This window comes from Nansenia antarctica (assembly GCF_963989245.1).
Source record: "Nansenia antarctica genome assembly, chromosome: 11".
NCBI classification, from domain to species: Eukaryota; Metazoa; Chordata; class Actinopteri; order Argentiniformes; family Microstomatidae; genus Nansenia; species Nansenia antarctica.
In genome coordinates, this window is record NC_137681.1 from 28,713,557 (window position 1) to 28,729,646 (window position 16,090).

General features: G+C 46.9%; 1 protein-coding gene across 1 annotated transcript in view; it reads left to right on the top strand.

The window, feature by feature from the left end:
* Positions 1–4,957: 4,957 nt before the first annotated feature.
* LOC308168076 (uncharacterized protein) overlaps positions 4,958–16,090 on the top strand; it is a gene marked incomplete at its 5' end in the record, with an annotated part of 58,437 nt that continues 47,304 nt past the window's right edge. The window contains one exon of the mRNA XM_080542551.1: positions 4,958–6,382. Within this exon, the coding sequence (XP_080398677.1) occupies positions 4,958–6,382 (1,425 nt within the window). The remainder of the gene's footprint in view (positions 6,383–16,090) is intronic.

Consider the following 16,090-nt stretch of genomic DNA (forward strand, 5'->3'; position numbering starts at 1 on the left):
AATCAAATGCACGGTGATGCCGTTTCATTCATACAGCGAAACCGGCAACACGTTAAAGTTGTGTTAGACATTGCTATGTTGTGTGCCAAGTTGGAAATTCCACTTAGAGGTCACAGAGAAACGGAAGAGGCGCTCAATAAAGGTAATTTCTTGGAGCTATTCAAGTTCATGTCAAAATATGATCCAGAAATTTAAAATAGACTGAAGGAACTGCCTCGAAATGCCACGCTCCTAAGCCATCACATTCAGGATGAGCTGCTTGAGGCTGCAGCCTCACTGCTAATTCGAAAGATAAAGTCTGAACTGCATGAGCAATCCACATATTATGCCATACTTGCGGATGAGTATAAAGATCTATCCAAGCGCGAGCTAGTTGCTGTCTGTATTCGATTCATTCATGGAGGGGTAATTAAAGAACGAGCAGTAGGCTTTGTGGAAACTGCGGAATTGTCTGCTCAAGGAATATCACATAGGATCCTAGTGTGTATTCGTTCATTTATTTGTTCATACATTCATTTATGTACCTATATATTTATTGTTAATTCTGTCAGACTTGGTCCTCCATAGTTGATGGTTATTGGTTAATTCATTGAATTGCGTGCGCTTGAATGCCTTGCGTGTGTGTATTATAATAACTTGTTTGGCTGTCCGTTGCATTGGGTAGACAAGTACTTTATTTATTTTCCGTTCGTTTCATGGTCTGCATAGTGATCTCCTCCAGTCCCTGCGAATATTTTGCGTGTGTGCATGCGTGTTGGTCGTACCCAAATGTTTCGAGCACCCACGGGCAGAAACATAAATCGGCGCCTATGATCGCGAGCCCGGTTGTGTTCCATCCATCTGGCTGCTCATACATAGGTCTAAAACGTGCGGTGATGAGTTTCACTCAGGCCCACCCAGATTTTTCCAGGCCTACCCATCAGCCACTTTCTGTATCCGCCACTGGTATACAATGTGATAAATTGAATGTTAACAAGCTTTATCATAATAAAACATGCAGACTGCAGAATGAGTGTTTCTGGTTTATTTTATGAAGCTGGTTCACATGGAATGGAATGGAATGAATGGAATGGAATGGAATGGACTTTATTTGTCATTGCTACAGTACAGGTACCAAACAACGAAATTTAGGAGGGGTGGCTCCCCTGGTGTTAGGAAAGGGGAAAAAAACAGATTTAGAAAAAGAATAAAATCACAAGAAGGTAAGGAGCTGGTTTACATAAATAAAGGCTATGTACACAATCCACTGTACTATACTGCACAGATAGTCAACTAGGGTTGTCATATTGCACAAAAGTATTTTTTCACGTTATTTAAAGTGTCACAGTTTGCAGGCTTGAAATGTACATGTTTGTGCCTCAGCACTAGCTGCCATACAATCCGTCCGGACTGTCCTGGGCCCAGAACTTAGGCCTTTGCTGTGTTCAGGGCCTTGACGGCCCTGTGGTAGAAGCAGTTCTTCAGTCTGTTTGTCTTAGCGGCCGGGGTCCTGTACCTCCTTTTCGAGGGCAGCCTGATAAAGTGTACGTGCCCAGGGTGGGTCGGGTCCCTGGAGATCTTGGAGGCCTTCCTGAGACAGCGTGTGTTGTACAGCTCTTCCAGAGAGGGGAGGGGGGCGCCGGTGATCTTCTGTGCTGTTCTCACGACTCTCTGTAGCGCGTTTCTCTCCGCTGTTGTGCAGCTGTAGAACCAGTTGCAGATGCCGTAGGTGAGGATGCTCTCCACTGCGCCGCGGTAGAAGGCCACCAGTATCTCCTGCTTGTTGTGTTCTTTCCTGAGGCATCTCAGGGTGTATAGCCGCTGTTGTGCCCTCTTGATGGTGCCTTTTGTGTTGTCCTTCCAGGCCAGGTCATCCCGCATGTGATGTCCCAGGAATCGGAGGGTTGAGACTCTCTCCACGCTCTCTCCGTCGATGAGCAGGGGCTGGATCTCGGACTTTTTCCTCCTGAAGTCTACGATGAATTCCTGGGTCTTTGACTTGTTTAGCAGCAGGTTGTTAACCTTGCACAGCTTGCTCAGTTGCTCTACCTCATCCCTGTACGCCGCCTCGCCCCCCCCCGAGAAACATCCCACCACGGTGGTGTCGTCTGCAAACTTTACGATGTAGTTGCTGGGGTGGACGGGGGTGAAGTCGTGGGTGTAGAGGTTGTAGAGGATGGGGCTTAGCACGCAGCCCTGGGGGGACCCAGTGCTGAGGCTGAGGGCTGTGGAGGTGTGGGGGCCCACCCGCACCCTCTGGGGGCGGTCGGTCAGGAAGTCCTTGATCCACGCACATATAGAGTGTGATAGACCCAGGTCTAGTAGTTTGGTCACTAGCCTGTCTGGAAGGATGGTGTTGAAGGCGGAGCTGAAGTCCACGAAGAGCAGTCTCGCGTAGCTGTTTCCCCTCTCCAGGTGGGATAGAGTGGCGTGGAGAGTCGTCGCTATGGCGTCCTCTGTGGACCTGTGGGCTCTGTAGGCGAACTGGTATGGATCCAGGTTGGGCGGGAGGCGTGTGAGTATGTGGGGCCGGACTAGTTTCTCGAAGCACTTCATGATGATTGGTGTGAGTGCCACCGGGCGGTAGTCGTTTAGGCAGCTCACCTTTTCTTCGGGAATGGGATGATAGTTGAGGTTTTCAGGCAGGGTGGGACGGTGGCCTGGGACAGGGACTGGTTAAAGATGTTGGTGAAAACTCAATCAAATCAAAAACATTAAAATTCACGGATCTGGTCCACCTTCTAACAGCACAAATAATGTATAAAGCAAATAACAACCTACTCCCTAGGAATATTCAAAAGTTGTTTTTTGATAGAGATGGGAGTTATAATTTGAGGGGGGAGTTAAATTTAAAACATATTTATGTACGTACAACGTTAAAACGTTTTTGTATTTCTATATGTGGAGTGAAGCTGTGGAACGGATTGAGTGTGGAGCTAAAGCGGTGTCCAAGCATGACCCAGTTCAAAAAGCGGTATAAAAAAATGGTTTTCACCAGGTACGAGGAGGAAGAAGGGCTTTGATAGTTGTTGTTTTCACAGATTATTTGTTTATTTACATGATCTGTTTTCTATTGTTGGTCAATATGTAAATATGTAAATAAATGTGATTTAATTTAAAATATATATATTATATTTATATTGAAGTCAACTGCTGTTTAATAATTATTAATCTCTGTTTATTGGAGAAGGGGTAGGATTAAATAAGCTTATGCTTCTTCCTACTCCTTTTCGGACATGTGAAGTAAATAGTGTTTTTTGTTTTGTTTTTTGTTTTGTTTAGTTTTTTCTTGTTTTAGTTTTGTTTTGTTTTTTTTCTTGTTTTTGTTTTGTCTTTTGTTGTTATAACTATTTCTCTCTGCTTTTGTTGTTATAACTATTTCTCTCTGCACATGTTCGAAATAAATGCTTTCATTCATTCATTCATTCATTCATTCATTCATTCAAAACCCCGGCCAGCTGGTCGGCGCAGTCTCTCAGCACCCGTCCCAGGACGCCATCCGGCCCCGAGGCTTTCCTGGGGTCCACCGCCTTCAGTACGCGTCTCACTTCATGCTCTGTGAGGGTGAGGCTGCTGAGAGCTGGAGAGAGTGGTGTTTGTGTTGAGGTTACCTCCGTTCGCCCCTCGTCGAACCGGGCGTAGAAGGTGTTCAGCTTTCCCGCCAGCAGGGGGTCGTCCTCTGGCTCTGAAGTTTGTCATCTGCTGATATGGAGATGCAATATCTATGTTTTCCCACCAGGGGGAGTTATGGGTAAAAGGGATAGTATTTCTAGGACTACAGATATGTAGGCAGGATCTGTTTCCGTATCCGGTATTCAGAGATAGCTTTACAGGTGCGCAGTGTAAGACGCACATACATGTATGTATGACTCCATGCTCCCGTTCTATATAAAGTACAAACCGAAAGGACATCAAGCGTCATGTGGCTTTATTACGTTTAAAGGTTACCACATATTTTTGGCGACGAGGATAAACTGGATTTTCGACGAGTCGTCCCGGTTTTGTTTTTGTTAGTGTGAGCTAGGCTAACGGTAGCTAGCTGGACAGCTAACGGATGAGCAACGCCGGCAGTGGTACTGCAGAGGATTCGCTCGTGGACGGGGAAGCATCGGAGGAAGAGCTGAGTGAGGAAGAGGAGCCTCGCGTTCAGATGGCTTCGTTCGGGACCATCAGTGAGTTTGTGGAGGCAAACGAAGACTGGACAGAGTATGAGGAAAGGCTGGGACACTTTTTCTCTGCAAATGGAATTAATGAGGAGGCTAGGAAGCGCTCCATTCTCCTGAGTGTGTGTGGGGCAAAGACTTATAGTAAGGAATTTAGCCACACCACAGAAACCGGTGGAAATTCCATACGTGGACCTAGTCAAGCTCGTGGGGAACCACCACAATCCACGACCTTCTGTGATAGTTCAACGTTTTAAATTTCACAGTCTGTTCAGGAAGACAGGTCAGTCTGTAGCCAATTTTGTAGCCGAGCTACGGCAGCTGTCGGAGCATTGTGAATTTGGGGCAGTGTTGGATGACATGCTCCGTGACAGGTTAGTTTGCGGCATTAGTAATGACCCCATACAGCGCCGCCTGCTGGGGGAAGCCCCACCACTGACTTTCAAAAAGGCCCTGGAGATTTCCCAAGGTATGGAGATGGCTGCTAACAATGCTAAAGACATACAGAGAGGGAGTGGGTTGTCGCAGACAGCGACAGTGCACCAAGTCAGGAGGGATCATACCCATAAAGAGACTGGTAAAAATGAGAGTTTCGAAAAAAGGGTGGAATGTTTTCGGTGTGGAGGATCACATTATGCAAATGACTGCAGATTTAAAGAGACTGTTTGCCATAATTGTAATAAAAAGGGACACCTAGCAAAGAAGTGCAGGAGTTCAAAAGACCATAAAATGAGCAAGGGCAAGCCTTGGCAGGGGAAACCTAGACAGGCTCAGGCAGACACACACCACCTGGAAGAAGCAGACGAAGAGGCAGCATGTTCGGAGTGGAGACAGATGAGGAGCCACCTGAACCCTATTATGCCACTGTCACTGTCAGGGGACAGGACGTAAAGTTTGAGATTGACTCAGGGGCTACTGCATCGGTCATCAGTGAGGAGACCTACAGGAAGACATGGGGGTCTAACCTACCGCCCATCAGCCCATCAAAGCTGAGACTCAGGACATATACAGGTCAGCCCATACCGCTTATAGGAGTGCTATATGTGGACATTTCAGCAGAGAACCAGAAGGCAAAAGCCAGGCTGGTGATAGCTAAGGGCAGGGGACCAAGTCTTTTGGGCCGTGATTGGCTAAGGAAAATTAAACTCAACTGGCATGACGTTAAGTATGTGCACACGACAGACACGACAGCGGATATCCTGCATCGATACAGTGATGTTTTCAGGGACGAGCTGGGCACACTGAAGGGGGTAACCGTGAAACTCCATGTTGACCCTGAGGCCGCCCCACGGTTTTTCAAGCCAAGGTCGGTGCCCTATGCCATGAAGGTCAAAGTGGAGGAGGAGCTGGAACGTTTACAGAAGCAAGGCATCATTGAACCCGTCCAGTTTTCAAGGTGGGCGGCTCCCATTGTCCCAGTCCTGAAAGAAGACAAAACAGCAAGGATATGTGGAGACTACAAGGTGACGGTAAATCAGGTCGCTAGGCTGGAGGAGTATCCACTACCAAGGGTGGATGACCTGTTTGCAACCTTGTCAGGGGGTAAGCTTTTCACAAAGCTAGACATGAGCCATGCTTACCAGCAACTGCAGCTGGACGAAGAGTCAAAAGAATATGTCACAATTAACACTCACAAGGGCTTATTCAAATATAATCGCCTTGTGTTTGGGGTGGCATCCAGCCCCGCCATTTTCCAAAGAACAATGGACACATTGTTACAGAGTATTCCACACGTAGCGGTATATCTCGATGATATCCTCATCACGGGGGCCACGGAGGCGGAGCATCTGGCTAACCTAGAGCAGGTGCTGAAACGACTCTCAAACGCAGGACTGCGTTTGAAACGTGCCAAGTGTGTGTTCCTGGCACCGAGCGTGACCTACCTGGGACACAGGATCACAGCACAGGGGCTCAGCCCTTTGGAAGACAAGGTGAGAGCCATAAAAGAGGCCCCAAGCCCAAAGAGTGTCCATGAACTGAGATCGTTTTTGGGCATGGTGAATTATTATGGCAAGTTTCTGCCGGATCTTTCAAAGGTGTTGGCCCCGCTGTACAAGCTACTGCATATTGACACTAAGTGGGAGTGGAGTGGAGAGCAGCAGAGAGCTTTTAAGGAAGTGAAAGAGCTTCTCCAGTCCGCAAAGCTGCTCGTTCACTATGACCCAGACAAAGAAATCATCGTCTTGTGTGATGCCTCGCCTTATGGAGTCGGAGCAGTGCTCTCACACATAAGAAAAAGGGTATTCACAGTTAGATAAAGAAGGTCTAGCTGTTGTTTTTGCTGTGAAACGTTTCCATCAATACCTGTATGGACGGGCATTCACTATTACGACGGACCATAAACCTCTGATGAGTCTGTTCAGTGAGACAAAATGCATCCCACCGCTGGCCTCAGCCAGGATACAGCGTTGGGCTCTCACACTGTCAGCCTACCAGTACACTATAGTGTTCAAAGCTGTTGTGTCCTGTTTATACCGCCAGTGGGCGCTAGTATGCTAGTGATGTATGCAGTTACGGAAGTGATGTATGCACTTACGGATGTTAAGAAGAGAAGTTGAATAAACGTGCGAAGTGAAAAGCAGCTGCGTGTCTCCCGGTCTCATTCTTTCCTAACTACTTTCTTACTACAGAATACCACATTTTTGGCGACGAGGATGGCTATTTCCGTACCCTTACCTACACCGTTCATGCCTGTGCCAGGCGAACCTGCTATTTCTTTTCCTACTTGGTTGAGAATGTTTGAAAATTACATGCTCGTAATTGATGCTACCGGAGAAAAATGGCCGGAGGAAAGAAAGCGCGCGGTTCTTCTCCATGCACTTGGGACCGAAGGACAAAGACTGTTCTACACTCTAAAGCAGCGGTCGGGAACCTATGGCTCGCGAGCCATATATGGCTCTTCCGGTGACGGCATATGGCTCCCAGACAATTGGGTTGAAAATTTAAAAAAAAAAAAAAAAGTTGAAAAAAAAAAGTTCAGTTTGGAACTGATTTTAAAATACTTGTGATATTGCGTAATAATACTGTGTCATTTTAAAGTAAACAGAAATTAGTTTTGAAGTTAAATTTCACGGGACTCTTCACGGGACCCATGACCCGTGACCCGTGGGTCGGGTCGGGAACCAATGTCTCGCGAGAGTGTCAGAGGTCGTTGTAAAGGTGAATAAATAAAAAACAATTTGATCAGATAGTGAACTAGCTTATACGCTTCAACCCTTGTAACGAGAAAGATGGCAAAAAGAAAAAAAGACGATGATTACCGTGCATTCCAGGCTGCGTGGACAGAGGAATTTGCATTTGTGGAGATCGCAGGATCTGCGATATGTCTAATATGCAATGATAAAATTGCATCGATGAAACGGTCAAATATAAAGCGGCACTTCGATACGCATCATGCTTCATTTGCATCGAAATATCCAGCGGGGGACAGCAGGAAAAAGGCATGCGAGGAGCTACAACGGAGAGTGCAGACGAGTCAACAGCAACTGCGTGGGTGGACCAAGCAAGGTGACGGGAATTCCGCTAGCTTTGCGGGTGCTTTGGCAATAGTCAGGAATGGAAAACCATTCACAGATGGCGAGTATGCCAAAACATTCATGCTTGATGTGGCCAATGAACTGTTTGATGACTTCCCAAATAAAGACAAGATAATCAAACGAATAAAAGACATGCCTCTGTCAGCAAGAACTGTTCACGATCGTAGCATCATGATGGCAAATCAAGTTGAGGAAACACAAATTAAGGACATAAACGCCGGGACATACTTTTCTCTCGCGTTAGATGAGTCAACAGATGTTAGCCATCTATCTCAGTTCAGTATATTTGCCAGGTATGCTGCAGGTGACACACTGCGTGAGGAAAGCTTGGCTGTTTTGCCAATGAAAGGGACAACCAGAGGAGAGGATTTATTCACGTCTTTCATGGAGTTTGCTAAAGAAAAAAAAACTGCCGATGGATAAACTTATTTCTGTCTGTACTGATGGTGCACCCTGTATGTTGGGGAAGAACAAAGGATTTGTAGCGCTTCTCCGTGAACATGAAAAGAGAGCCATCCTAAGTTTTCATTGCATCCTGCACCAGGAGGCGCTTTGCTCTCAGACGTGTGGCCAGGAGCTAGGTGAGGTGATGTCGCTGGTCATTCGAGTGGTCAACTTCATTGTTGCCCGAGCTTTAAATGATCGCCAGTTTAAAGCTCTGTTAGAAGAAGTTGGGAATCATTATCCCAGTCTGCTTTTACACAGCAACGTGCGTTGGTTGTCAAGGGGAAAGGTGCTCAGCCGTTTTGCAGCTTGCCTGAGTGAAATCCGGACTTTTCTTCAAATGAAAGGCGTCAAGCATCCTGAGCTAGACAACACTGACTGGCTCCTGCAGTTTCACTATCTCGTGGACATAACAGGCCATCTGAACCAGCTCAATGTGAAAATGCAAGGTATTGGAAATACAATCTCATCCCTTCAACAAGCAGTGTTTGCATTTGAAAGCAAGCTGGAAGTCTTTCTCAGGGACATTGAAACAGGTCGTCTTCTGCACTTTGTAACACTGCAACAATTTAGAGATGCATGCTTAGCAAGTGACTCCACTCAACATCTGGATCTCCAGCAGCTAGCTGGCTTTACGTCCAATCTCCTGCAGTCATTCAAAGCACGTTTTGGAGAATTTCGTGCGCGCACTGGTCTTTTCAAGTTCATCACTCATCCACATGAGTGTGCACTGGACAAAATCGACCTGACATGCATCCCTGGGGTCTCTATGGGAGACTTTGAGCTGGAAGTTGCTGACCTGAAGGCATCAGACATGTGGATGAGTAAGTTCAAGACACTTAATGGAGAGTTGGAAAGTCTTGCGCGACAGCGAGCAGAGCTGGCGAGGGAACACAAGTGGACAGAAATGAAAAAACTTCAACCTGAAGACCAGCTGATTCTGAAAACTTGGAACGAGCTTCCTGTGACATACCACACAATGCAGCGTGTTAGTATTGCCGTATTGACCATGTTTGGCTCTACATATGTATGTGAGCAGTCATTCTCGCATATGAGGAACATTAAGACCAACCTACGCTCACGTTTAACTGATGGAAGCCTCAACGCCTGCATGAAGCTCAACCTCACCACGTATGAACCAGACTACAAGGACATCAGCAAAACCATGCAGCACCAGAAATCGCATTAAAAGTAAGACATATTTAATTTATTATATGTTAAAAATACTATATGGCTCTCAATGAAATACATTTAGAAATATTTGGCTTTTATGGCTCTCACAGTCAAAAAGGTTCCCGACCCCTGCTCTAAAGGATACGGGTGTTACCTACACTTCTGCCGTGGATGGACTGAAAAAGTAATTTGTTCCTAAGGTGAAGGTGATTGCTGAACGTCACAAATTTCGACAGAGAGCTCAGGGTCCTGACGAGACGGTTAATCAGTTCCTTGCTTCATTACGCGAGCTAGCTGCAGCTTGTGAATTTGGTGCCATGGAGGAACAAATGATTCGTGATCAACTGATTGAGCGTGTTGCTAATACACGCATACGAGACAGACTTTTGCTTGAATCGGACTTGTCTCTGGACAAAGCTACTTCAATGGCCTTACAAATCGAGGCTGGACTACGGAACTCCAACGTTCTCTCTGGAGCTACAGCTTCGGTGAGAGCCATCGAGAAACAGCCGACGAGGAGGAGGTTCGACAAGGGCAAGAAGAAAGCTCCGACGACGACTGCACCTGCCACGGTCTACAGCCAGCCAGCTACAACTGGGAATCAGCGCGCCTGCTTCCGATGCGGATCCACAGGACACTTAGCTAACAAGCCTACATGCCCGGCGGTTAAGGTGACTTGCAATACATGCGGAAAAGTTGGACATTTTTCCAAGGTGTGTAGATCGGCTCAAAAAGAGGTGCGTGAGGTAGTGGTGAATGACGTTACTGTGCTTTACATGCAGGGGGCCGTCGTGAATGATAAAATTATGTGTACTGTACGAGTTGATGCAAATTATCATTCCCATGATGTTGAGCTGATAGTGGATACAGGCTCATCTGTTTCTATTATTCCAGAGAGTACTTACCAGACACTTTTCCATACATGTGTCCTTGCTGAGCCTACAGTGAATCTGCTTACTTACTCCAGAGAGAAAATTCCTGTTAAAGGTTGCATGCATGCTACAGTTGTTCATAATGGACATTCAGTTACAGGTTCATTGATAGTGGTTGAATCAGGAAATGCATTGCTGGGACTAGATTTATTTGTAGCATTGCAGATGTGCATTGAGGGTAACAAAATTATTACTGTTAGCTCTGCTAGCTCTCCTACTGTGCTCCGAGCACCTACTGTACAGAGTACCACTCCACAGACCGAACCAGAGGTTCTAGTACAGGAGTTAGGGTGTGCAAAAGGTTTTATGCACAAAATACAGGTTAAACCAGATGCTGTGCCAGTACAGCAGAAACTGAGGAGGCTTCCGTTCTCAGTGAGGCAGGCTGTGACCGATGAGCTCGCAGATCTACAGGAAAAAGGCGTTATAGAACGTATAGACGCATCTCCATGGGTTTCCCCTATAGTTGTGACCCAGAGAAAGGGGGGAGGAAAGCCTCGCCTGTGTGTTGACCTCAGAGAACCTAATAAGGCAATCATCAGTGACTGTCATCCCTTACCGCACATGGATGAACTGTTCGCTGAGCTCCGTGGAGCCACAGTCTTTTCTACTATAGACTTAGCCTCTGCTTATCACCAGTTGCCATTGCATCCAGATAGCCGTGATTTAACTGCGTTTATCACGCATGAGGGTCTCTTTCGTTTCTGCCGAGTGCCATTTGGCCTCGCTTCTGCTCCTTCAGCTTTTCAGAAAATGATGTCGACTGTACTGACAGGCCTGCCAGGCGTACAGGCCTACCTGGATGATGTGATTTGCTACGGCATCACACAGCAGGATCACGATGTCAGCCTACGGAGAGTGCTACATGCTCTAAATGAAGTGGGACTTAAACTGAACATGCACAAGTGTAAGTTCAACCAGAAAGCTCTGCGCTTCCTGGGCCACACTGTGTCCAAAGATGGTCTTCATCCTGACCAAGACGGGGTCAGTGCTGTGGCGAACGCGCCTGCCCCGCACGACACATCCTCCCTGCGGTCCTTCCTAGGACTTGCATCGTGGTATAGTAAATTCATACCTGACTTCTCTACTGTGGTGGAACCGCTACGTGCTACACTCAGGGAATCTACTGACACTAAGTTTGAATGGACAGCGGATGCAGAGTCCAGTTTTACTGAGGTTAAGAGACTGATTACTGAGAGTCCTACCTTAGCATTATATGATCCTGAGTTACCTACTTATGTCACTACCGATGCTTCTAACTATGGATTGGGGGCTGTAATGAGCCAGATTCACCCAGACAATACAGAGAGAACCATAGCTTTTGCGTCCAGGACACTTTCTCCTGCAGAGAGAAAGTACTCTACCGTCGAGCGTGAGGCGCTGGCATGCGTTTGGGCGGTGGAAAGGTGGAGAACCTACCTGTGGGGACATCGTTTTGTCCTACGCACAGACCACCAAGCGTTGACAACCCTACTCACTTCCAGGGGTACGGGTCGCGCAGGTCTGAGAATAGCGAGATGGTCTGCACGTCTACTATGCTTTACTTATGATGTCACTTACCATCCAGGGAAACGTAATGTGACTGCTGACTGCTTGTCCAGACTCCCTCTGCCTTCGACAGGAGAGGTGGAGGAGGAGCCAGACATGGTGGCTACTGTGTTCACAGGTTCCTCACATGCCATATCTGTGACCGAGTTCACTGCTGCCTGTGAGGCCTGTCCTGAACTGATTCAACTGAGACAGCAGATACAGAAAGGTTGGCCAAAATGCAGTAAGAATGTGACAAAGGAACTTGCTCCATATTTTAGAGTGAGAGATGAACTGGCTGTGGATGAACTACTTGTCATGAGAGGCCCCGACCGTGTGGTGGTTCCTACTACACTACGGTCTAAAGTTGTAAATTTAGCTCATGAAGCGCATCAGGGAATAGTGCGTACTAAACAGAGACTACGAGAGCTATATTGGTGGCCGCAAATGGACAGATGTGTCCAGACATTAGTAGGCTCATGTGTACCCTGTCAATACAATGACAAAACAGCCAAAACTGCGCCTGCACCACTTACCCCAGTGGAACGGCCAGGTGGACCATGGGAGAAGGTGGCCATTGACATTGTTGGTCCCTTTGACTGTGCGACATGGGACTGCCGTTATGCTATTACACTCACAGACTATTACAGTAAGTGGCCAGAGGTGGCGTTTGTCTCTACTGTAACTACAGAGGCGGTTATTAGCTTCTTGACTACAGTGTTTAGTCGTGAAGGTAACCCTTCCTTCCTGGTCTCTGACAACGGATGTCAGTTTACCTCCCATGCTTTTGCAAGCTTTCTGGGAGAGAGAGAGATAAAGCACCTGCGTTCCAGTGTTTATTATCCAAGAGCCAACGGGGCTATTGAGAGATTTAATCGAGTTCTCAAAGAGTGTATTCAGACGGCTGAGAGAATGCACAAGCCATGGAAACATGCAGTAACAGAGTTCTTACTGAACTATCGCGCTACGCCGCATGCTACTACAGGAGCTACTCCCTTTGAGTTGCTGAGGAACAGAAAGATGCGTACAAAACTAAATGTCCTCCCTGTCTCACAACAAATTAAGTCACATGAGAAAGTGCAGGAGACAGTGAGACGCAAGCAACAGGAGAGTAAGGAGTACACAGACAGAATGAGGGGAGCGAAAGTGCCCATGTTCCAAGTGAATGACACCGTACGTGTCCGCAGACCGGAGCATGTAAAAAAGGGATCATCAAGATTCACAGAACCGCTGACAGTAGTTAGTAAAGCAGGACAGAATACATACCTGCTCAGTGATGGTCGAAAATGGAATGCATCCAAGCTTACACGCTTCCCCAAGGATGCTCTGTCTGGCACCAGTGGTGAAAAGGAGATTGAGCTAGAGGAGTTCATGGTGCCCGAGACAGAGAATGTGTTTAATGAACCAGGTCCAAGAAGGAACCTTAGAGTCAGAAACCTACCTAGGTGGCTGGTAGACTTTGTGCCGTAGAGAACGTACTAAAAGGGTAGGATAGAACACGGTTCTAACTTAGTACAAAAAGGTCCTACAATGCAATGACAAAAGTGAATGTTCATTTCATGTTTCACTGTCATAAACTGTTTATTGTTGTTATTCATTCTGCTGATTCATTCATTTTCATTTCCTTCGTTTTCATTTTATTTCAATTGTACTGACACCAGTCTACAGAATATTGCATTCTTTGAGTACTGTAATTCCTTTAAGAAAGGGGGAAATGTTGTGTCCTGTTTATACCGCCAGTGGGCGCTAGTATGCTAGTGATGTATGCAGTTACGGAAGTGATGTATGCACTTACGGATGTTAAGAAGAGAAGTTGAATAAACGTGCGAAGTGAAAAGCAGCTGCGTGTCTCCCGGTCTCATTCTTTCCTAACTACTTTCTTACTACAGAATACCACAAAAGCGGGTAAGGATAACGCAAATGCCGACGCGCTGAGTCGACTGCCGTTACCAGAGACACCCTCTGCTACATATGTGCCTCCAGCAGTGGCGGACTGGCCACCGGGCAAGCCTGGCAAATGCCAGGAGGGCCGCGAGACTCTGGGCCGCTCAGAATGTATTATATAAAATATATATATATATATATTTGTAATTTTGTCTTGTGAGAGAAAATTATTATATGTAATAAGCTACATTTAAGAATCAAACATCATCTTGGGTTGAATGTCTGCAGCAGACTGTAGAAGATGATTTCCTGTTGTCACACAATAGAACCAGTTTCTCTACTTTAAGCTTGACATTGGCTAAGACAACAAGACACATTTAAATGATTACAAAGACCTGATTGCCCTCTTTTCTCCCTGAGTGGACGAGGCCATCTGGAGCAGTTTTGGGTTTTTGTGTTGCCCAGACCCGGTGCTCTGGGACCAGACTGAACCAGTTGTGGCTATTGTGTTCCGTTTTCACCTTTGTCTCCCTGGGAGAAAGTGGGGGCCGATTCCCCCCTAGCCTTCATCAAAATCATCTTCATCCATGTACAGACTCACGCCCCTTGCTCGTGATTGGTCTGGACCTCACCCGAGGGCGGACCCCTTACCTGTGGAAATCTGATTGTATAAATACTGACATATAATGAATGATCGTCACTTTTGGGAGGAACCTTTGAAACGTTCAGATGCGTCTGACGGACCTGTAAACTTCCTCCTTCTGCAGAAGAATATTAAATATCTTTTCTTATACATCTTGAAACGAAACAGGCTGCCATTATTGAATTTTGCTCTAACAGTCTCTGGTGATTTTCATTGAAAATAACTTATTTCAGCAGACCGCGGCCCAAAACATGTTATATCGGCCGGGCCATCCACGCAGTTCTGCATCGCGGATGCCCAGGTCCCTAAACCAATAGGAGCAGAGCTCCCCTATGGGGCGGAGCTCCACGATCTCGAAGGATAGTTATGGAGATATACTCCAGTTCTATGAGTGGAGCGGAGCCCCATAGGGCTGCTGGCCCACTTCGACTTGTTCAAACCCGGCTGGATTGTATGTTTGGGAGAATGAGGGAACGGAGGACGCCCATTTTATAGCACCCCAGGGTGGGCGCGGACATCGAACAATTCAGTCAATTGCTACTTTAGGTAGCGGGGTAAACCAATAGGAGCAGAGCTTTAGGTAGCGGGGTAAACCAATAGGAGCAGAGCTCCCCTATGGGGCGGAGCTCCACTCATAGAATTGGAGTATACCTCCATAACTATCGTAGTCAGCTCTGTATCGCCAGTGGACACGCACCTCATGTCATCATTCCGTTTATAACAGCAGTTAACGTTACACTGCTTTCATTTTCAGAATGGGGGAATTTGATGAGAGCGATGCAGTTAATGTGCAACAACTGGATGCAGGGAGCAAGTGTAGTTGGAAGTAGGAATGCACCGAAATTCACATGTATTGGGCCGAAAACAGCACAAAAAAGTACATTCGGTGTGAAAAGGCTATTGAAAGAGATATTGACTGATGACTGCCTACTGATAATACATATAATTACAGCAAACATGTCGGTAGTTTGGCATCTGTCCTCTGACTTTTTATGTTAACAATCCGCGTTGCGTGTTGCGTTTGGAAATAGGGCTGTTGTGTCGCAAATGCCAGGGCTGTTTTTTGATCCCAGTCCGCCCCTGGCCTCCAGAGACTGTGTTTTCATTGGAGAGGCTAGCAGAGACACCTATAAAAGCGACACAAATCAAACAGTGGACAGAGAGGGACCCGGTCCTGTCTCGAGTCAAGACCTTCCTTTTGCAAGGTTGGCCCAGTGTCGGGGAGGGAGAGGAACTGAGGCCTTATGCTAAACGCAAGACAGAACTGAGCCTGCAGGACGGCTGCATCTTCTGGGGGTCGAGGGTCATCGTACCTTCCCCAGGCCGGTCACAATTTGTGGAGGAGATACATGAGACTCATCCAGGAGTGTCCCGGATGAAAAGACTTGCGAGATCTTACGTCTGGTGGCCAAGAATGGACGATGATCTGGAGAGCAAGGTGAAATCATGCACACAGTGTCAGACAAATCAGAACAATCCACCGCCAGCCCCGTTGCACCCATGGGAGTGGCCAGACCGCCCCTGGTCTAGGCTGCATGTGGACTTCGCAGGACCCTTTATGGGACAGATGTTTCTGATAATGGTAGACGCACACTCAAAATGGATAGAAGCCCATATCATGAGCAATATCACAGCCCCCACAACCATAGACCAACTCAGACAAGTGTTTGCAGTCCATGGGTTGCCCGACACCCTGGTCTCTGATAATGGCCCGACGTTCACTAGTGAGCTATTCAGTGAATTCATGCAACAGAATGGCATTAATCACATTAGGACGGCGCCGTTCCACCCAGCCTCAAATGGTTTGGC